Source organism: Bos indicus x Bos taurus, chromosome 9, assembly GCF_003369695.1.
Source record: "Bos indicus x Bos taurus breed Angus x Brahman F1 hybrid chromosome 9, Bos_hybrid_MaternalHap_v2.0, whole genome shotgun sequence".
NCBI lineage: Eukaryota > Metazoa > Chordata > Mammalia > Artiodactyla > Bovidae > Bos > Bos indicus x Bos taurus.
In genome coordinates this window covers 89,750,326-89,773,948 of record NC_040084.1, presented here as the reverse complement: position 1 = coordinate 89,773,948, position 23,623 = coordinate 89,750,326, and the positions used below count along the sequence as shown (strand labels likewise).

General features: G+C 38.3%; 1 protein-coding gene across 13 annotated transcripts in view; it reads left to right on the top strand.

Moving 5' to 3' along the window:
- SYNE1 (spectrin repeat containing nuclear envelope protein 1) overlaps nucleotides 1–23,623 on the top strand; it is a 496,771-nt gene that overhangs the window by 176,852 nt on the left and 296,296 nt on the right. For all 13 annotated transcript variants that reach the window (XM_027551881.1, XM_027551880.1, XM_027551874.1 and 10 more), the window contains 11 exons: nucleotides 3,809–3,967; nucleotides 4,148–4,356; nucleotides 5,349–5,457; nucleotides 7,513–7,677; nucleotides 9,240–9,407; nucleotides 10,846–11,016; nucleotides 11,828–11,968; nucleotides 15,754–15,914; nucleotides 17,841–17,991; nucleotides 21,108–21,335; nucleotides 21,720–21,818. In XM_027551881.1, coding sequence (XP_027407682.1) covers nucleotides 3,809–3,967; nucleotides 4,148–4,356; nucleotides 5,349–5,457; nucleotides 7,513–7,677; nucleotides 9,240–9,407; nucleotides 10,846–11,016; nucleotides 11,828–11,968; nucleotides 15,754–15,914; nucleotides 17,841–17,991; nucleotides 21,108–21,335; nucleotides 21,720–21,818 — 1,761 coding nt within the window. The remainder of the gene's footprint in view (nucleotides 1–3,808; nucleotides 3,968–4,147; nucleotides 4,357–5,348; nucleotides 5,458–7,512; nucleotides 7,678–9,239; nucleotides 9,408–10,845; nucleotides 11,017–11,827; nucleotides 11,969–15,753; nucleotides 15,915–17,840; nucleotides 17,992–21,107; nucleotides 21,336–21,719; nucleotides 21,819–23,623) is intronic.

The following is a 23,623-nucleotide window of genomic DNA, read 5'->3' as shown; positions in this document are numbered from 1 at the left end:
TCTCTTGTTGAAGTGCTCAGGCACTAGGGCCCTCTGGCTCAGTAATTGTGGCACACGAGCTTATTGCCTAGTGGCACAGGGGATCCTCTGGACCAGGGGTTGAACCCATATCCCCTGCATTGGCAGGCAAAGTCTTTAACCACTGGAGCACCACAGAAGTCCCGCTTTTCCTATTTTTAAGTATTATCAATGTCATTATATTACATAAGAGTATGCTTTCTTTTCCTGATTATTTTTGGGGATGGGAACATCAAGGCATTTAACTTTTTTAGCGACATTTCATAAACTCTTCCCATCTTAGTTATGTTAGATACGCTATTGAAATGATAAGAAATGTTTCTTACAATTTCAGTAGCATGGTGTATGAAATACATCATATATATATGAAATATATATTCTGTATTCATATTTCATATGAAAACATCATATATATACATTATGTATGAAAGTGTGAAAGTGTTTAGTTGCTCACTCGTGTCTGACTCTTGTGACCCCATGGACTGTAGCCCACCAGGCTCCTCTGTCCATGGAATTCTCCAGGCAAGAATACTGGAGTGGGTAGCCACTTCCTTCTCCAGGGGATCTTCCTGACCCAGGGATAGAAACCCAGGTCTCCTGCATTGCAGGCAGATTCTTTACCATCTGAGCCACCAGTGAAGTCCTATATATTATATATATTTGTATATAAAGTCTGCAATTATGTACTATATATAGATAGGTATATACATATATGGTCATGTATGGATGTGAGAGTTGGACTGTGAAGAAGGCTGAGCACCGAAGAACTGATGCTTTTGAACTGTGGTGTTGGAGAAGACTCTTGAGAGTCCCTTGGACTGCAAGGAGATCCAACCAGTCCATTCTGAAGGAGATCAGCCCTGGGATTTCTTTGGAAGGAATGATGCTAAAGCTGAAACTCCAGTACTTTGACCACCTCATGCGAAGAGTTGACTCATTGGAAAAGACTCTGATGCTGGGAGGGATTGGGGGCAAGAGGAGAAGGGGACGACAGAGGATGAGATGGCTGGATGGCATCACTGACTCGATGGACGTGAGTCTCAGTGAACTCCGGGAGTTGATGATGGACAGGGAGGCCTGGCGTGCTGCGATTCATGGGGTCGCAAAGAGTCGGACACGACTGAGCGACTGATCTGATCTGATCTGATATATACATATAGATGTGTGTGTGTGTATATATATACACACACGTATATGTTGGAGGTTTTCAAGGATTTTGCCATCTGGTTTAGTTTTTTATTATCTGAAACATATAAATGAAAACAATTTATTGGTTAAGGATTCAGTGATGAACAAACCATAATCCTTTCCCCCAGAGAGCTTAGAGTCCAGTAAGGAAGATAATTAGTTGCAAAATAATAAAAGTACAATATATAATAAGTTCCAAAAAGTGTAAGTAATACATTGATGAAAGCTTTGAAAGAGAGAAGTGGACCACTTGGACAGCAGACAAGAATAAGGCAGGTAATTAGTTTTGAGCTAGGGCCTTAAAAAGCGGCAGAGATCTGGGGGCAGCAGGGAGGAAGAAAGCAAGCTGGAGGGTGTGCCAGGGGCACGCGGGTTCCACTGGGCTCAGTGTGACTGGAGCGTCTTGCGTGGGCTTGTCGCACGGAAGCCGACTTCAGAATCTGCACGTCAGGGGAAGCAGCTGTAGGTGACGGGACCCTTTGAAGGTGTCATCCTTGGGGCAGACTGGAGGAAGCTATGCTAGCAGCAGACTCACAAGTGATGCTCTAAGGAAATACTGAGTGGTGAATTTCATATGTGTTAGCTGAAGGAGTCATGAGATCTAGACTGGATCACTCTCCATCAGGTTGTGTCACTTTCTGGATTTTGTTTTCTAACCTCAGTTACATAGGCTAAAAATTTCAGCCCTTTGCATAAGAAAAACACAATTAAAGAAATACCTTTTAAAATAGATAACCAACAAGAACCTTCTATATAGTACAAGGAACTATAATCAATATTTTGTAATAACCCATAAGGGAAATAATCTGAACATATATATATGTGTATATATTTATATATATATATGTATTATAATTGAATCACTTTGCTGTACACCTGACATTGTAAATCAGTTCAGTTCAGTTCAGTCGCTCAGTCGTGTCCGACTCTTTGCGACCCCATGAATCGCAGCACGCCAGGCCTCCCTGTCCATCACCAACTCCCGGAGTTCACTCAGACTCATGTCCATCAAGTCAATGATGCCATCCAGCCGTCTCATCCTCTGTCGTCCCCTTCTCCTCCTGCCCCCAATCCCTCCCAGCATCAGAGTCTTTTCCAATGAGTCAACTCTTCGCATGAGGTGGTCAAAGTACTGGAGTTTCAGCTTTAGCATCATTCCTTCCAAAGAAATCCCAGGGCTGATCTCCTTCAGAATGGACTGGTTGGATCTCCTTGCAATCCAAAGGACTGTCAAGAGTCTTTTCCAACACCACAGTTCAAAAGCATCAATTCTTTGGTGCTCAGCCTTCTTCATATTTCAACTCTCACATCCATACATGACGACAGGAAAAAACCATAGCCTTGACTAGATGGACCTTTGTTGGCAAAGTAATGTCTCTGCTTTTGAATATGCTATCTAGTTTGGTCATAACTTTCCATCCAAGGAGTAAGCGTCTTTTAATTTCATGGCTGCAGTCACCATCTGCAGTGATTTTGGAGCCCCAGAAAATAAAGTCTGACACTGTTTCCATTGTTTCCCCATATATTTCCCATGAAGTAAATCAGTTATGCTTCAATAAAAATAAAAAAGAAATAAATACCTTTTTACTTGCTAAATTTGAATTTTTTAAAATAGATGCTTACAGAAATCCAAGCTTTTAAAGATGTCTTTGAGGTTTAACATTATCAAAAATGTACTGTGGAACAGAGACTATAATTGAAGGCTGTATTTTATTTTACATAGACACACACACACATACATTCAACTCTCTGAGATATAATCTGTCCTAGTCTTTCCAAAGCCTTAACTCATTTCTCTCATCAGTTATTTCAGTGTTTTATGTTAATCTTTTAAATGCCATAGGAGACAAGTAGGCTAAAAATAAATTGTACAACTAAAGGGAATGATGAAGCTTATACTTGTATTAAAGAAGAATGTAAAACATTTCCCATTGTCAGGGTGCCATTGTTCGTGTGCTGGCTGGCTTGTGTTTTCTTAGTGTATGCTCCACGGAAAAGAGGAGATGATAGGTGGTCAGAGCCGTGGGCTGCTTAATCCTGGCTTTTTCACTAATAAGGTTTCCTTGCGCACCCCCTCAACCCCTGTGTAGTGAACATAATATCTGTCCTTCCTACCACATAGGGCTGTTGACAAAATTTAAAAGGACACATGCCAGGGAGAGGGCATATGGAATCAGTATGTGATTTAGAATCAAATCCAGCTTTTCTACTTAACCTTGAGCCTCAAGGGTCTGATCTTTAAAATAGGAATATTAATACCATATAGGGCTATTAAAGTTAAATAGGATAATCACTGTGGAAACACCCAACTCACAGCAGGCTGAAAAGCTTGGCTGTGGTCCTGGTACTTGGAAAAGTACAAAGCACAGAGTCTCAATGCTGATGATAAGGGATTAAGTCACATTTGTGCTAAGCTATCCAGATGTCTCAGTGGTTAAGGATATGCCTGCCAATGCAGGAAAGGTCAGAGAGACAGGTTCAATCCCTGGGTTGGGAAGATCCCCTGGAAGAGGAACTATCTCATATTTTCTGCCACTTCAGTGGGAAAGGTACATGATCAGGAATGGTATCCTATTTTCCGGATTCTTCCTATGGCATGCAGGATCTTCAAGCAGAGGCTCCATATCATTTGCTTCATCTGAAGATTGAGGTGGAGAAGAACAGGTTCTTAGCTTCTGTGGAAGAGTGCAGAGCTGAGCTGGACCGAGAGACCAAGCTGGTGCCCCAGGAAGGCAGCGAAAAAATCATCAAAGAGCACAGGGTACGTCCCAGGGAGTCCCGGTGTCCCTTCAAGTATATCACTGATGCTTCCATTTGGGTCTGAAAATACTCAGTAGCGTATATACTTTATACTGCTAGACTAGATGGGAATCAGCCATGAAAATATGGCAGTATTGTGTGGATTCTCACAGAGATCATATAAATGTTTATTGCTCACTAGATCTTCTTCAGTGACAAGGGCCCTCACCATCTCTGTGAGAAAAGGTTACAGCTCATTGAAGAACTGTGTCTGAAACTTCCAGTCCGGGATGCAGTCCGGAACACACCTGAGACCTGTCACGTGACCCTCAAGGAGCTCAGAGCTGCTATTGACCGCACCTACGTGAAGCTGGTGGGAGACCCAGACAAGTGGAAGGATTACACGAGCAGGTAGTTGTGGGTGGCTCCCCCGAAGGACGTGGTCTTTCATAATTATTTTAATTCCGACATCGTTGCAAAACAAGTCATGAAATATGTTTCGTCTTACTCAATGAAGAAAATCAGATGGTATGGATTGTGTACATGCTCTTGTACAAAAATGCTTCATTGAATTTAAAGAATGAGTTTCAGTTAGAAAACTGAAACGGGGCTTCCCTGGTCACTCAGCTGGCAAAGAATCTGCCTGCAATGCAGGAGACCCCATTTTGATTCCTGGGTCAGGAAGTTCCCCTGGAGAAGGGATAGGCTACCCACTCCAGTATTCTTGGGCTTCCCTTGTGGTTCCGCTGGTAGAGAATCCACCTGCAATGTGGGAGACCTGGGTTCGATCCCTGGGTTGGGAAGATCCCCTGGAGAAGGGAACGGCTACCCACTCCAGTATTCTGGCCTGGAGAATTCCATGGACTATACAGTCCATGGGGTTGCAAAGAGTCAGCCACGACTGCCTTTCCCTTTCCCTTTCAGTCAGAAACAAGAGTGAAACACATTACTTCCAGGTGACCCAGATGTTGTCTCTTTGAATCAGAATTAGGCAATCTCTTTCACTCTGATTTCCTCATGTCCCCGCCAAAGGGACTTCTGCCTCTTTGGGTTTCTGTCTCTAGTGGAGACACATGAGGACAGACTTCAGGTGTACCTTCCTCACTTCCATGTGCCCAGACTCTGAGATGCATTTTCCTCCACCGCTGAGCTCCATCTGCTCTGCTTCCCCTTTGGTTCAAGTGACTGAGCCCAGGGGTAGCCTCTCCTGCCTTGAGCTTCATGTGGCAGGAACCATTGCCAGGAAATTTGTTAATCAGTTTGCTAATGAGTTAAAAGAAATGTGTTAACCCATTTTCTCATCAGTTGATTATCAAATGTCCATGCATAAACTCAAAATAGAAAATGTATTCTAACCCTGGGGATATTTTCTCCCTTTAATAAGAAAATATCTGTTATTTCAGAATTTCTGAGTTCTCCTCTTGGATATCTGCAAAGGAGACCCAGTTAAAGGGGATTAAGAATGAGACCATTGATACTGCTAATCAAGGAGAAGTTAAACGTGCTCTGGAGGTAAGTTCTGGGCCACTTTTTTTGTTACTAGAAAATAACTATTAATAAAAAAAATAACGGCAACAGTCCAACTGATGTCTTGTTTTCTTTCTATAAAACAATTGACTTCCTGAAAATTGTCTTAAAATAAGTCTCCCCCTGTTACTGTGGAGAGCTGTAGGTAGGGGTGTTCTCTATGGAATCATTGTTAGCTCTGAGATTTAGTCATGCTCAGTGGTGCTTCTAATGCCTCTTTAGCTAATGGGGAATCTTGCGAGGAAAATTGTATGCGTGGGTGTACAACACAGTGGAGATCAAGAACAGTCATGGAAAACAAGAACACTGCAGGTTTTTGTACATTTTCAGCCACTCAAAAGCTGGGTTACAGAAGATGAGAGAACTGGGCATGGTCTTTAAGCATCGTTTCTATGTCACTGGCATCCTGGGTTGGATCAGTCCCTGTGAGCATGGGTACCGCCTGATAAACCTAGCCAGGGCGACAGAACCTCAGGCCTGAATCCAGTTTGCAGTCTGTGAATGGCACACAGCAACCCTCTCCCTCTTATCCTGGCTCTTGGCTTTGTAGACACATGCTGTTGTCCATGTTATTTATCTTTCGGTATTTCGAACCACTGCAAGTCACAGAGTTGTTCACGAGAATATGTTGTGTTGTTTAGTCGCTGAGTCTTGCGACCCCATGGACCTTAGACCACCAAGCTTCTATATCCATGGGATTTCCCAGGCAAGAATACTGGAGTGGGTTGCCATTTCCTTCTCCAAGGAATCTTCCCCACCCAGGAATTGAACCTGAGTCTCCTGCATTGGCAGGCGGGTTCTTTACTGCTGAGCCACCAGTGAAGCCCTGATAAGAATGCATTTCCCTTCTATTCCCATCCTCTGATTTTCATTTTTTCCCTATTAAATTTATAATCCCTTGACATGCTAAAAGTACTCAACAATACCATGTCCGTCTGTAGACAGATGTCTATGTTTGCTCTTGGTTGCTGTTATAGTACCAAAAAGTTCACATCTCGGAATGAAGAAAGCATTTGCTTCTAAAACCAACTATTTCTTCTGTAGGTACTGGCCCTGTAAGACCCTCTTGTAGCAACACAAGCAGTCAGAGTCCACAGCTCTCAGCTACACAAAGCAGGTGCAGGAGGGAGAGGCAGCCCCAGGCACCATTCCCCTGGTCCCCAGTCCTACAAATGCTGATGCCTAGGGTCTTTCTGGTATCATCTTAGCCAGTCAGTCTTCTCTTCCTGGTTTAGAGCTGAGCTCCTGTTTGTGCACCTTACTACTTCCAAAAACCAACCAAAGTAAAACATAAAATATGAGCTAATGAAGTTAAAATAAATCTTTGTGCTCAGCTGCTCAGTCGTGTCTGACTCTGCGGCGCCATGGACTGTATCCCACCAGGGTTCTCTGTCTGTGGCACTTTTCAGGCAAAAATACTGGAGTGGGGTGCCATTTCCTACTCCAGGGAGCCTTGCTGATCCAGGGATCAAACCTGCATCTCTTGTGTCTCCTGCACTGGCAAGTGGATTCTTTACCACTAATACCATAAATCTTTAGAGCATCCATAATAATATTCACCAAATAAATTCTTCAATAAAAGAAACCCACTAATTTAAAAAAGGACTCTGTCACTTTCTTTCTTTCTTTTTTTTTTTTAAATACACTGTTCCTTCCAGCTCACAGAAAATAAGGTGAAAAAGTATATGTTATAATTTCCAGTTCTGGTGTCACATATTCTACAGTACTTTTGGAAGCATCTTTGTTGTGATCAAGGAAATATCTGTAAATATGTAGATAGTTACGGAGGGAATTTTTTGGTGTACAGAACACTGATTTTACACATCGGGTTTTGGCATTGGGGAAACAGCTCCTTCTAGCATTCATAGACTTCGGTTAAAGACGTGAACAAAAAGTGAAATAAGTAGGCACTGTGTTGGTGAATGAATTTCTGGCTTCTCTGCCTCCGTGTTACAAACCTTCTTAGGTTGAGTTCTTTTGTGCTGGAAAGTTATGATTCACAGTTTTATTTTGCCCATCAAAAGTGTTCTTTCATTCCAGGAGATCAGAAGTGGTATTACCAAAAAAGGGGAGACTCTCAGCTGGCTGAAATCCAGGCTTAAAATTCTGATTGAAGTTTCTTCTGAGGATGAAGCCCAAAAGCAAGGAGATGAGCTGGCAAAATTATCTAGTTCTTTCAAGGCTCTCGGGACTTTGTTGTCAGAGGTAAGCTATTTATTCACACGCTAAACAGAAGCTCTGGCTGAAGAGTCTGGAAGGTTCCTTTGGGTTTCAGTTTAACAAATAATTTTATTTAAAATGTGTATTAATTGTTTAAACCAAATGGTTATAACAAACACTTATGTATATGAAGATTGGTGGGGAAGATGAGCAGAATCTTTGCTTTGGTAGTCTGTGCCATTACTGGATATGTTATTAATAGTTCAGGTTCACCGTCTATGTTTAAAGTGCAAAGCTTCTAAATCCATACTTTTACTAGAAGCATTATTTCATGGTCAGTTTCAGGTAAATTACAGAGGTTAAGAACCCAGGTTTGAGAGTCAGACAAGCCCACTGGTAGAGTTTGACTCTGATACCCCATTTCCTACTTAACCATGAGCTTAAAATGGATAAAAATACCCCAAAAGTTAACTTCAAGAATTGAATGCAATACTGTATGTAAAGCACTTAGTACAGTGCCTGAAGTGAAGTGAAAGTCACTCAGTCATGTCCGACTCTTTGCAACCCCATGGATTATATAGTCCCTGGAATTCTCCGGGCCAGAATACTGGAGTTTTGGGTAGCCTTTCCCTTCTCCAGGGGATCTTCCCAACCCAGGGATCGGACCCAGGTTTCCTGATTGCAGGCAGATTCCTTACCAGCTGAGCCACAAAGGAAGCCTCTACAGTGCCTGGAACAGAGTAAATAACTGATGCTGTGCTGTGCTCGGTTATCTCCAACTCTTTGGGACCCCATGGACTGTAGCCCACCAGGCTCCTCTGTCCAGGGAATTTTCCAGACAAGAATACTTGAGTAGGTTTCCGTTTCCTATTCCAAGGGATCTTCTTGTCCCAGGGATTGAAACTGCATCTCTTGCATCTCCTGCACTGTCAGGAGGATTCTTTTACCACTGAGCCACCTGGGAAGCCCAAGTAACTGATAGCTAATAATAGCAACACGTTCATGTTGAGCCAGCAGGCTAGTAAAGTCTCTTTTAGGCAAGATCTACTCACTTTAAACTTCTTTATATACATTTCAATGTTTATAGTCCTTTGTATACTACACAAGACCATCTATTTCATTTCTAGTAAGGCCACATTTGGCTTCCCTGGTGGCTCAGCAGTAAAGAATCCTCCGGCAATGCAGAAGCTTCGGGAGATGAGGGTTTGATCCCCGAATCAGGAAGATTCCCTGGAGGAGGGCATGGCAACCCACTCCAGAATTCTTCTCTGGAAAATCCCATGTACAGTGGAGCCTGGCAGGGTACAGTCCATAGGGTCGCAGAGTTGGACACGACTGAAGCAACTTAGCATGCACGCACAAGGCCACATTTACCCTTAGCAATAATATTTTTACTGACCAAGTTGTCCTACGAATCTGATGACTTTGTATTTGGGAAGATAATGTAAGAATGTAAAGTACAGCAAATAGGTATCAGGATTTCTTGAAATTGTTTATAAACTTGCATAGAAAAAATAATCATTTGGCTGACATAGTTCCCTGATTCTGAAAGATCTGAAATTCTCTATCCTAATCTAACAGTTTGATTGATTTTCATGAAAATCTAGGTTGAAAAGATGTTAAGCAACTTTGGAGACTGTGTCCAGTACAAAGAAATAGTCAAAAGTTCCCTGGAAGAGTTAATCACTGGCTCTAAAGAAGTCCAGGAAGAAGCCGAGAAGATCTTGGACACTGAAAATTTGTTTGAAGCACAACAACTACTCCTTCATCACCAGGTAGAATGCCTTTTTACTCTGGGGCATTTATGCAAAGTCGATTAGTTACTGAGAACCAGACAGATAAAGAGTAAGGCTCTCCACTGACTTGAGCGGGGAAGATGGGGAGCTTGGGAAGGAACTCAGTCGAATAGTTAAAAGAACTTGGCATTTCTGTTCTCTTTATTAAATAGTAAATATTTCAGAATATCTTGCAAGAAAAATTCTTAGCCAGTGTGATTTGATGATACCAAAATGCTCAAGGAATATTGTGGAAGGAAAATTGATTTAGCTATGAAAACTTTCATAAAACACTAAATTATCCTTTTCTTAATAGAGAAGGAAAGCATAAACAAACTGTCTCATATTTGAGATGACTACTTATTATGTTACAATCTTTGATCTTCAGTTTACAACTTTGAATACATCCTGCTTTGGGAAATTATAACTAACATGAAGTACCAGTCCTTTCTAAAGAGTGTGCTCCCACAAAGGATTAAAACTGAAGCTAAAGAAGCTCTGGTACATGTATTGATATTTAACAATTTTAATCAGCTTTACTTGTCAAATTCAACAGAAGTGAAAGTATGATTCAAATTAATCTAATGGCAGAATTTTAGCTAACTTAATGTATAGGAAAATGTTAAGTAGTTGTCTGTGTAACAATATATCGAAATGGAAGTTGCATTGAAGTAGTTGTAAAAGAGCAGCCTTTAGACTTCAAAAAAGTGCTTAGTGCCATATTGTTCTCAATCTCTGGTGAAAGTGTTGTTTGGGTTTCAGTTTACTTTAAATCAGAGAAATATGAAATTATAGATATTCACAGTAATATGTTAATATTAAAACTCTTCATTTCTTGAACCAACTGCTTGGTTATATGGTGTGTTTACTCTGTGAAAATTCAAAGTTGTATTTTGAGATCTGTGTACCATTTTTGTACATCATACCTCAATAAAATATTTATTTTAAAACACATCTTTCCTCAGATATCTTAGCATATTAATAATACTGAATATACCTTGGGCTTAAATCTCTTCATATTAGCATTTGTAGAACATGATTGATTTTTAAAAATTGGAATTGGGGCTTTGTGTTTTTAGGCAGAATATAGTTCTTCAAGGAGAATTATGTCAAATGAATAGTTTTGCCAGATTCCATCTGGGGTATTGCACGAAATATTACATGTTATCTAAATCTGCACACAAAACACTCAGGCCAAATTAATTATGTTGTTTCCCATTAAAAAATATAAAATATTTATAAATAATGCCCATCTTTGACTATCACAGAGCCTTCATTACCATCTTAACTATCCATCTTACGTTTAAAATGCAGTTTAGGTTCCTGCTCAGGAGATTTTACCTTTCTTTACCTCCATTATAGCGTGGGTGTTTATGTCCCTACTTAGTTGCTTAAGAGAGTTAACATTTCTATCCATCTGTTGAACAAATGGTTCCAGCAAAAGACAAAGAGAATCAATGCGAAGAAGAAGGACGTGCAACAACAGATCACGCAGGCTCAGAAGGGAGAAGGTGGGCTGCCTGGGCGAGTCCAAGAGGAGCTGCAGAAGCTGGAGAGCACCCTGGACAGTGTGGAGCACAGTCGGGAGAAACAGGAGCGCCGCATCCAGGTAGGAGACCGGAAGTTACATTATAGGCTGCATTAACTTCCGGGTCATAAGTTACCTCTCCTACTAGCGGGAGCAAACATTTATTTTACCTGCCTCTGATGTGCCAACGTTCTGTTAAACACTTCCATGAGTGATCTCTTTTAATCATAGCATCAGCTTTGTGAGATGGGTACTGTAATTAACACATTTTTCAAGAGTGGATGCTTAAAAATAGAGAATTTGAGGATCTTCCCTGAAAATCGATAATAAAGCTAGGGTTTGAATCCACTCTTGTCTGAATCCAGAAATTTGTTGCTGGATAATTTCACTTTTCTGGACAGTCCAACAGTCACATCTTTATGATTTGTTGTGCCCTTAACACATACAAGTTAATGTGTTCTTGGATTTTTACTTCCACCTATTGACTGCCCACAACTATTTCCGTGTCTCTTCTTTCTCCCTCCTTCCTTCTGTCTCTCCCTTCTCTCTTCTATCTTCCCTTTATCCTTTATTTTCTTGAGACACATTGAAGAGTTTCTTTCCTTTGTCCCATACCTACATTAAGTAATATCCTTGGATTCATAGGGCTTTGTAGCAGATAGAAAATTTCGAGTCCTGGGCCACATATCCTTTTTGTAGGTGAACTGAGACTCAAGAAGGGAAATTCTTATAGAAGATGTAAGGATGATCTTTAGTCAGTGTAGTCGTTTGACAGTGGAACTGAGAGTTAACTGGAAGTTCACAGCCTAACAAATGAATGAAAATGTGACTGTATTTTGTGAGGCATTCTGATAATTCATAACATGATATATTGTTATTTTTTCAAATTCAGGTCACATTAAGAAAATGGGAGAGATTTGAAACAAACAAAGAGACAGTGGTCAGATACCTTTTTCAAACAGGTTCCAGCCATGAGCGCTTCTTGAGTTTTAGCAGTTTGGAAAGCTTATCTTCAGAATTGGAACAGACAAAGGTATATTGGCAAGACCATATAGTCCTTTGGTACCCTTAATTCCCATGAAAAGCTGTTTCTGCTTCATCATGTCATTAATTATTGTAATTATTCATTTAGTCAATTCTTATTCTTTGTGGTTCACTCTTCAATACATTGGTCAAGTCACTCTGGGGAATGAAAACATAAATAAGATTTAAACATCAAGATGTAAGAGAAAGTTTTCATTAAAGTGGAAAATTATTAGTTTCCTAGTAGATGGAGAAAGTTCTAAAACCTCTTTCTGAAGGCAGTGATATTTTTAACTGAACTTTGAGGGGCAGAGAAGATACAGAAAAGCAGAGTTTGGGGCAGAAAACCAGCATTCCTGTAACAGGAAACACCATGAAGTATTAAAGAGTGAGAAATGGGAATTCGCTGTTGTAAAGTACAAACAGAGAAGTGAAGTTTTAAAGGAAATTTGCACTGCATCACAAAGATTATTGAAGGTCTCTAGCATTACTCTCTACCCTTAAAGTTTTGTAAGAGTCACATGACCAGAAGAGCTGTACTTTAGGGAGATGAGTTTTTAATCTGGTGTAGAACTTTGAAAGGGTATAAGTCTGCAGTCATGGGTTCTAATTATAAAGTCATTCATTGCTTGTGTACATGAATAGGAACGTGAATTAGGGTAATGGGGATGGCAATGGATATATAAGGACAGATATAAAAGGAACAGAGTGAAAGAAGAGAGGATGATACCCAAGGTTCTAAGCCTGACAGAGATAATGGTAGCAAGACAGGAAATTGGGTTAGCTGTTAGTAGAAGAAGATGAACAAGTCACATTTACTATTTGCTGATCTAATTAGTTGATGGCTATCATTTTCTTTAATCACCAAAACAGTCCTTAGAGATAGGTACCATTATTAATCACATTGTATAAATGAGAAGATACAGGGTACAAAATTGTTACTGAATTTATCCTAGATCTTGGAATTACTAATTGGTGAGGCTGGGATTCAAGCTCAAGAGCTCTGAGTCTAGAGCCCATAACCTCATATATAACTATCATATTTTCATTAAAACTGATCTACTTTACTGGTTGTTTCTATATGCTGCTGCACACGCATATGACAGCTGGAATAATTGTTCTCTGTTTCTTTGTTTACTTGTTAATACAGCTTTCATACCTGTTGTAATCCTTGAGTGGCTATACTGAGGAACTTGAGGGTTTTCTGTCTGCCACGTGTTTATAGCAATGTCGTGTTTAGTCTTCATAACAAGGTTTTACTGATGAGGAAATGGGAATTCAGAGTTTTGTGGCTCAAACACCTAGGAGTTATATGGCTGAAGACCTAGCTGATGTCAGAATCCATTCTCTCCTGCTGCTTCCTGCCACCACTCATGTCTTCTTGGGATTTAGAGATAAAGCCTTATGAGAGTATTCTAGTTTTATTTAACTTGGTTTTTATCAGCATCCTTCTGTGCTCCGGATTCCTCTGCACTGTGCTTTCCCCATGTGTAGCTCCCACAGAATGCTCTTAGATTGAATGTGTATTTTTGTTGTTGTTCAGTTGCTAAGTCCTATCTGACTCTTTGAAACCCCATGGACTGCAGCATGCCAGTCTCCTCTGTCTTTTACTGTCTCCCAGAATTTGCTCAAATTTATGTCTACTGAGTTCATGATGTTGTCTAACCATCTCATCCTTTGCCACTCTCTTCTCCTTTTGCCTTCAATCTTTCCCAACATCATGGTCTTTTCCAATGAATTAGCTCTTTGCATCAGGTGGCCAAAATATTCAAGCTTCAGCTTCAGCATCAGTCCTTCCAATGAATATTCAGAGTTGATTTCCTTTAAGATTGACTGGTTTGATCTCCTTGCAGTCCAAGGGACTCTCAAAAGTCTTCAGCACCACAAGTTGAAAGCATCAATTCTTTGGAATGTATATAAGCATTTTCAAACATAACTCTGCCTTCTCCATTTTTTTCTGGGTTCTGAAAAACACCAGGAGGAAAAAACACTATTTTACACTTCTGATTTTATTCATGGGGTTCTGCTGTTATTCACAGTTTCACAGTTGAATCTGCAATGACTCTGAGTTCACATATAGTGATAGCATTTAATAATTTAATAAATGCTTATAACCACAGAATTTAATGTTGTGATAGTACATACTGTATTTTAGGATATTATAAATCTCTCTGTCATAAGGAAGCTGTACTTACTGATCTTTTATTCTTTCAAATTGCAGGGTACTTCTCTGAAGTAATGTTGATAATTTCTATGAGGACGTTAAATCTTTCAAACATGAAGATGCAATAGTATTATGTAGTAACTATCATATATTGCATTTTGTAATAATTCTGAGAGATGCTATGTAAGAAAAGGCAGCTATCATAAGTTTTATTTTACAAAATCATTTACATTACCTATTTAAGAGAGAGGAGTTTATGATCAAAATGTAAACCTTCTCTGATATAATCCAGGAGAAGAAATGAGATGCTAAGTTACTCAAAATTGTCTCTGGGATTACCTTTCCTAATTCAGTATTCAATACATTTACCTGGCAAAATTGAGACAACTAAAATTTACTGATACCTCAAATATATTAAGTTAATTTTTGAATTAAGGCGGTTCACTATTACTGAAAATCAGTGTGTGAACTTCATAAATGGTTTTGTCCTCAATTTTATGTGATGGACATTAAAAAAATGATAATAGGTGCCTGTCAGAGTGCCAGGTACTTAAAAATGAAGTTGCTAGTGAAATGCTAACAGTGACCTTAGTGAGAACAGTTTACTATCTGCATTTTATATAAAAGAGCCTGAAAAATAATTTGTCAAAGTCAAACAACTAGTAATTAGCAAATCCAGAATCCTAGTTCAGGTTTGACTGGTTCAAAATTTTTCTTCTTTCCCTTGTGTAGTATGTGGATATATGGTAGATAAGATTTAACAGCATCAAGATCAGTTTATAGCTCTTTTCAGAAAGCTAGTTAACAAAATGTTTCTTTAAAGATCAATGATACTCTGTAATGACCAAATATTCTTCAGTTAAACAAACAAGTACTTATAGGCAGTGGTCTAGAGGTCTGTTATCTTTATGACTGAAAAAAAAAAAAGCAATCACTGTTGCTGCTGCTGCTGCTGCTGCTGCTAAGTCGCTTCAGTTGTGTCCAACTCTGTGCGACCCCATAGACATCAGCCCACCAGGCTCCCCCATCCCTGGGATTGTCCAGGCAAGAACACTGGAGTGGGTTGCCATTTCCTTCTCCAATGCATGAAAGTGAAAAGTGAAAGTGAAGTCGCTAAGTCATGTCTGAGTCTTAGCGACCCCATGGACTGCAGCCCACCAGGCTCCTCCGCCCATGGGATTTTCCAGGCAAGAGTACTGGAGTGGGTTGCCATTGCCTTCTCCAGTCACTGTTGACCATGGCCTAACTAGCCTGCAATAAGCTGATATAGGCATGCACAAGTTAATTATTATCATGCAGCTAAGAATTTTAAACAGTAAACACAAACCAGGTGACCACTGAGTCAACGTTTTTTGGGGAATTGTTGGATAAATATGAAAGTCGTTCTCTAACTATGAAGGTCTGGTTGTGGTTTCACTTATATAAAAAGAAAATAATTTAACAAAATGTCTATTTTGGCCATAATGAAAATGTCTGTTTTATTGCTGAAAGTATCATATGCCATTATTCATACATGTTTGAATCTATCTATTCATCTCTCCATCTATTCTGGTGAGACTGTATGTTCAGTTTATTTGAGGGCAGAGTTTAATAGAAGAGGCTGCCTTTACAATTATAATATCTTTTTTTAGGAGTTTTCTAAACGAACAGAAGGTATTGCAGTCCAGGCTGAGAATCTTGTGAAGGAAGCTTCAGAGATCCCACTTGGGCCCAAGAATAAGCAGCTGCTTCAGCAGCAGGCCAAGTCAATCAAGGAGCAAGTTAAAAAATTAGAAGACACCCTTGAAGAAGAGTATGTGCTTGACAAGTCCTAGACTTTCTTCTCTGAGATTGTTTCATAACGCTCTTTCCTGTATATTGTATTCAAAACATTATTTTAAAATCAAAGTGTTTGTGTATTTCAGCATGTTTTGAGGAAGCAACTTGCAGTTCAAAAGAAAGCATCGGCAATAGAGAATCCAGCATCTATAAGTGAGGGACGTGGTTTTTGCATTGTAAACTGATTCTGTTCATGAGAAAGCCATATCTATAAAATTCAAGTGGCCTTCATACACTGGAAAGGAGAATCTCAAAAAAGAACCAATATTTAAAATAATTTTTTTTACTGTGTTATTCTGCTCTCACAAGTTAGAGGGAAGGGTAGATTTTTGGTTGTGTAGATTCTAGGTCTAAACACATAGACCAAGCATCTCCAACTCCAAGAAGCTCACAGAGTTTACTTACAGTGCCTCAATATTCAAATTGTCACTGATTGTATGCGATTTCCAAAAATTAACTTCAAAAATATATTTTATTTTTAAAGATTTAATGTTTAAATATCTAAAAGAAATTATAGTTTGGCCTGTGGTATCCTGTTATGTACAAAACAGACACACACACAAATTTGGAGGGGATAAACATATGGCCAATAACCAAAATAATATGGCTTAACAGTTCTACTTGAAAGGTTATTTAGTGGCATATCACCAACACATATTGTTTTTAAGGTATAGGGCATAATTTCTAAGATGGGCTTTAAAATGCAAAATTTGTTTTTAATACTATGAATATCTTAATATTTTACATTTATCTAAACTTTAAAATTTGTTAAATAATTTACTTAAAACAAATTGTGACTTAAAACTTTAAATATTATCTATTGGGTAGAAATAGTAAAACAGTTTATTAGAAAGGAAGCTACATCTATCTATATTAGAAATATCCTTTTGAATCTGTATTTCATTAAAAAGTTGCAATATATATAACTTGCATTACCTGTGCTGATGAGAACATAGGTATATCCAGGGTATACATTTGAGATTGCAATATTATTGAATTTGACAATCACTGATGCCATTGTATTTTCCTGATGTCTTCAAGTGCCTTTTGGTAAACAGGGAAATTCTTTTTTTTAACCCAAGGACTTAATAGTTGAATGATATCCTCTTATTCTAGTCTTTTTCTAAACTGAAAGCCATAATCTCTTGCTTAGATATGTATAATTACCACATGGTTATATATACATAATTAATATAAACTGGGAACCTATAGCTGGAATTTTATTCACTAGATTTATTACAAATAAAGCCCAAGTTGTCTAAAAGCAGTTAGGGTGCTCATGTACAAGAATTTATAAAGTCTTTTGGAATCAAGATCATCCAGACTCTAAGAATAGCTGAAATTGTGATAGATAGTAGATTGCAGGCTTCACTCTAATAATAGAAACAGTTCCTGCATGACAGCATGAGATTCAGACTACAAGCTCTATCTTGATTCATAGAGATGTATTTTAGAAAGATCTTTGAGTATAAAGCATCACTAAACATCTCTCCTCTAAGAGCAAAAGGACCATATTGACAAAAGTGGGACTGTTAAAAACGTTACGTGCTCTGTAATCAAGGCGGGCAGTTTACTAACATAAGCCTTGGCAACTGCTTGTCACATGCAGTGTTTAACTAGATTATACCTGGATTCAAACCGTTTGAACCCAGCAGTATTTTCTTCAAAGCACAGTTCCGTTCGTAATACAGAGTAGTGCTACCTCATTCTCAGAGGAGACAGGAAGACTTGAGGACTGACTAATTCACATCAAAGGTGCATTTTTTCCCCTGTTCTAATAGTTTCAGCTTCGATGTGGTCACAGATGTCTTCACTATCCTTTCACTTGGTGATTTGAAAGGAGATGTATTTTTCTCTATTAAAATACTGCATTTTATTTACTTAATTTGGTTAATTTTAGTATTAAAACCATGGAAATGGTGAAAAACAAGTGGGATCATTTTGGCACTAACTTTGAGACCCTGTCCGTCTGGATAACTGAGAAAGAAAAAGAACTCAATGCCTTGGAGACGTCATCATCTGCCATGGATACACAAATCAACCAAATTAAGGTGACCTGCTCACAAGTTACATTTATAATCCATCTCTAGCTTTTAAGAGCACCTTTCTTATGTTTCATCAAATGCTATCTGACCCCAGGACAAATCTTTCATTGCTATGTGACTCTGTTAAAATTAAATTTACACAAAATGCTGAGCTAAGAGGTCTTGACTGATACTGGGCAATGCTTAATAGATGGAATTATGTATTAATACTGACTGACTTATGCATTCAAAGTCATTCTTGTGTGCAATATCATTAAAATGTTTTTATGGTTACATTATTCTTTTCCTTGATTTTGAATTAGCGCCATTAGAGTCCCCTGTTGATGGGTTTATATGCCATGAAATATATTCATCATCTACAACCTTACTACGTAAGAACAAGTCTAAATGTCTAGCTTAAGTATTGGTAGCATTTACCCTCACCAACCACAAAGAAGGGTTCAAGAAATTGCTTTCTTTAGGTGAAGCAATCAGATTCCATTGCTTTAACGCTGGCATTTATGACGCCTTTGGGGGCATGGACCAAGATGATCTGAATGCTGTCCCACAGTTCTCAGATAACCACGTGTATAAGCTATCATCATCCACTTCATTCAAATAGCGTACCAAAAAAAAAATGAGCTGAAAGAAATGAATTCTGAGTGTTCATTTCTCTTTCTTTTGTGCTATTTTTACACAACACATTTTCAAACTCCAGCCACTTCTTTTTCTGTCTCAGCTCATTTTTTTGGAATGGGAAAACCCTCTGCCATTTCATTCGATTAAATATAGTAAAATGAATAACAAGGTGAGGGAACGTTTCACATTATGACTCAGAAGAAGTCATTGCCATGTGCATGGTGGGAGGTGCAATATGGTTTAGCTAAGATTACATGCTGGACAGACTGCCTGTCAAACACCTTCTGCAGTCAAGGGCATACGGAGTTTGGTGTCTGCAGTCTAGCTTATGTCCTGCGTGATACACCAGGAAAAACAGATACCCAGCCATTAAAGAATATCCAAGAAATATGTTTAATTTTTAAAACTGTTTGTAAAGATGCCATTTAATCATTTCCACTAAATTCTAAGAAAACAAACAATAGTCCATTTAAATAGTTTCATCTCAAAATTTTTCTTTCAAAAAACTTTGACATAAACCCTTTTAACTAGTTTATCCTTTCTCTAAATTCACTTTTCTATTTTTGAAACCTTAATTCCACAACTTCTGAAATACATCAGTAATCAAAAGTATCACATTGTTACTCTTTAAGAAACAAAATAATCATGTATTTTAAAGTGTATAAGCATTCATTTGTGGATTGCCATGCTATCAAGCTAGAAATACATTTTAATATTCTGATATGGCACTTTGAAAACTATCTAAAAATGAATACGAATAACAGGAAAAAATATATTTGCTAGAAATAAGCAAAGATAGAGTTGAATTCATTGTACAGTGGAATCGTAAGTTCATGCTCTATTTCCAAACAGAAGACTGGCTTATAGGAAATATTCAAAATATGTTAACACTTGTCATAGTATTTTCACTTTAAAACAGTTTTAGGATTAAAATTAATAATGCATTTGCATGTTACCATGAAGATACCTATAATCTCATTTTTGTTCTTTATTACATGCTGTTCCAGATTGACTAATTTCTTATTCATTCCTAATTGATAACTCTAAAATTATAAGAACATTCAGTGGGTTCATCTTCCATCTTCTCTTCTTGGACTGGAATTTTTTCTGCCACAACCCAGCAGCATTATTATATAGTTAGCATCTATGAATTTGTTAATGGCATGTGTTATGCTGAAAACCAAAAATTTTGATCTTTACTAAGATTATTTCACTAAGGTGTTGGAAGAGCCTACTACAACTATTAGCACATAAAAAATTCAAAGTATATTTGTTGAATTTTTGAGTAACTTTTCCAGAAAAATCATCTTAAAAGACAGCAAAACAAAGATTGTATCAATGCTCAAACAACAAGCGTCCATTAGCTATATCACTTTAGTCACAAACATAAAAATACAAACAAATAAATGATGTATCCCTGGCACTAATCTGATGCCAGTTATTTCTGACTGTCTTCTCTAGACAGAAGTTATTCTTACTCTGTTGCTTCACCTGGACAGAAGTCATATATTTTTCTGGGATAACAGTATTTTCTATTTAAATTATTTGGGTTGAAACTTGTCAAATTATTTGGCTTTATTTTGATTGAATTATTTGGATTTTTCCTCAGAGAAATAGTTTTTCTCTTATACATAAGTAAACATCTATGTTTATAAGAAACTTCTGTCCCCAACACACACACACACATACACACACTGAGTTCTTTCGCAATTCTCAGTACTCTTTCTGTATTGGCTAATAGATAAAATGTCCTCCTGCCCCAAACAGAAATCATAGTCTGTAGGTTCTTGACTGTCAAGTCCCTAGCTAGTGAATAAAGCAGTGATTCCCAGAGTGGATTCCCTGGGTCAGCAGCAGTGTATCACCCCAGAAGTTGTACAGCTGCAAAGTGGGCCTCACCTTAGACCCAGTGAGTCTGAGTCCCTGAGGATGGGGCCAGGTGACCCTAATATATTCCGAATTTGGACATTATTGGCATAAAGATTAGTTGGTAAACTTTAAAAGACTGGGTTGAAGCAGAAGCAGAAAAATTTTTTAGCTTGGTAAAATATGAAAAACTAAACTACATTCTAGGAAAATTAAGTGTATGTCAATGTTAGCATTCCTATGAGTTTGGGAACATACTGCTTCCCAGGCCAATTGGTCAAAATTCTCAACTCACAGAATAAGAAAAGAACTTTCTGAATCTTCAAACAGACAGTAAGAGTTCCTGGGACACATTCCTGCTGCTTTCACTTCAATCAGGGTGGGTGTTTCTCCTTACTCTCCAGCCAGAGAGCGCGCCCACTGTCAGCGTGTGTCTTTCCGACTTTGTCTGCCTATCCTTTCCAAACTAGGTCAGGGAACCCATGGTGTGTGTTTGTAGCTGCTCTACAATGGCGCAAATATGTTGCAATGCCAGTTAAGGAAAATTCTGCTGATTTTCTCTCTGCAGATGATTGTATCATTTCAGGAAGGCAAGCTTGCTCAGCCTACCTTGTCATTTTTCTTGTTTTAAATATTAGGTCATGATTAAGGAAATAGAAAGTAAGATCAGCAGCATTACAGGACTAGAAGAAGAAGCTCAGTCTTTTGCTCAGTTTGTTACCACTGGAGAATCTGCTCGCATCAAAGCCAAGTTAACACAAATAAGAAGATACTGGGAAGAGCTCCGAGAGCATGCACAGAGTCTGCAAGGAATAATCCTGGGACATTTATCTCAGCAGCAGAAGTTTGAAGAGAATCTTAAAAAGGTAAGAATTGGCCCATGCATGCTAAAGTTACCTATTTCACATTGCATTTTATAAATCACCCAGAAATAATGGAATGAGGGAAAAAGACACAATTTGCCAGTTCCTTACCAAGTTGTCAGTGATGCTTGAGTGTATAATTTGTATGTAACCTTTTTGGGGAGAATATAAAAATGTCATTATATATTGTGTTCAGAAAGATCTTATGGCTTAATTAGATTTCTTTCAAATAGTGGGATACATTGATTTGGGTTGTTTTTTTTTAATTTATTTTATCATCACATTGAAATTTATCCCCAAAAGATAAGCATGCTGTTTCCCCAGCAACCTTTTCTGCCTTGAAGTATGTCTTCCCCACCATATTTTCATATTTTACCAATGTTTTAGATCCAGCAGTCTGTGTCTGAATTTGAAGATAAACTTGCTGATCCAGTTAAAATATGTTCTTCAGCTACAGAAACATACAAAGTTCTCCAAGAACATATGGTAATAGCATGTTTCAACATTTCTTCTTATTTGTCTGCTCAGAAATGTGATGATTCCTGTTTGAAAAGAAAACAGTAAATATTTCTATGACAGTTAAATTTGAAAAAAAACTGTATATTACTTGAGAAATAATATGATCAAATATATTCACTTCATATACTACAAGAAATATAACTATACAAATAAGTTTTCATTAAAAATGTTTGTTAAAAAGTAGTCATTTAAGATATATTTTTCTCATAATTAAAACATGTAGCTTTTTCAGATTTATAGCTTTAATAAATCCTGTTACCTCTTGCCAACATTATAAAAAATGAAATGTACAGGAAAATATGCATATATTTGCATAGCAGATTTCAGATTTTAACCCAATACACTCAGATGTGCAAAGACTATGTACTCACTGATCTTTTCCTCAATGGCTAGCTTTTTTGGTCTGGTCCCTGAACTGGTAATCACTGTGAACGTGAAGTCGCTCAGTCGTGTCTGACTCTTTGCAACCCCATGGGCTATAGCCTCCCAGGCTCCTCCATTCATGGGATTTCCCAGGCAAGAATACTGGAGTGGGTTGCCATTTCCTTCTCCAGGGGAATCTTCCCGACCCAGGGATCAAACCCAGGTCTCCTGCATTGCAGGCATTCTTTATGGTCTGAGCCACCGGGGAATCCCCCCACTGTGAGATATGTCGCAAAGCAACAGATGCTTCTGGCAGAATTTAGAGGACGGAGCAAAGCAAGGGGACATGGCAAAGAAATATTCGCAAGAAGCGTGCTCGTTAACACAAAAAATATGCTGCTGTTGTTCAGTCGCTAAGTACGTCTGACTCTTTGTGACCTCATGGACTGCAGCACCCCAGGCTCTTCTGTCCTTCACTGTCTCCCAGACATTGCTCAAATTCATGTCCAACAAATATATATATGTGTGTATATATGTGTAGCACATTTATGTATACATACAGTCCTTATCATGTGTGCATGCATGAAAACATATATGTAAACGCAGAGAAGGGGATGCAGTAATAACAAACAGTTGACAAAAACACAGCTGGAATGGCAAGTGGAATTTATATCATTTGAATTTTTATGGTAAGAAGTACATTATTTTGTTACTTATACAATTTCTTAAGAAATAACCCCCAAATGAGGAAAAGTAGGAAAATCGGATTTGATGGAATTGTTTTAATAGATAACTAAATTAACAGTTGGAGTACCAGAGAGAATAATGCATTTTTTTTTTTTAACCATTTGGATTTCCTAAACCAAGTTGTTTTTCTCTGTCTTGACGTTTTGACCTATAAAATGGGGCTAATGAAAGAGCATACCTCTTAGGGTTCTTCTGAAGAGTAAATGAGTTAACGTACGTAATGTGCATAACACATCTGCCACATTCTCAGTTACCTTAATTGTTGTTATCATGGATTCTTGACGTCAGCTATGTCAGTCATAACTTCCCATAGATATTTTTAAAGAAAATTACAGCATGTTGCATGTACCTCTTAGTAAAGCAGGAATAGTGTTTTTAAATACTTGTGCTGTATCATGAATAACAGTTTTCACATCTTACCTAAATCCTTAAGGGAAAGTTAAAATTATCCCAATAGACGGGACAATTTCTTATTTGGGGAATAGTTTCCAATCTCATCTTTGACTTCTGCATTTATGAAGTAATTGTCACTCTGTCTTGCTGTAAATTACACACAGAGACATTTTTTAGTACCACAACTGTTTATTGTGACATTGGGGAAATGTTTGGTGATAACTGGTCTCAAGGGAAAATATGGGTCTCCTTCCTTGATGCTGGGACTT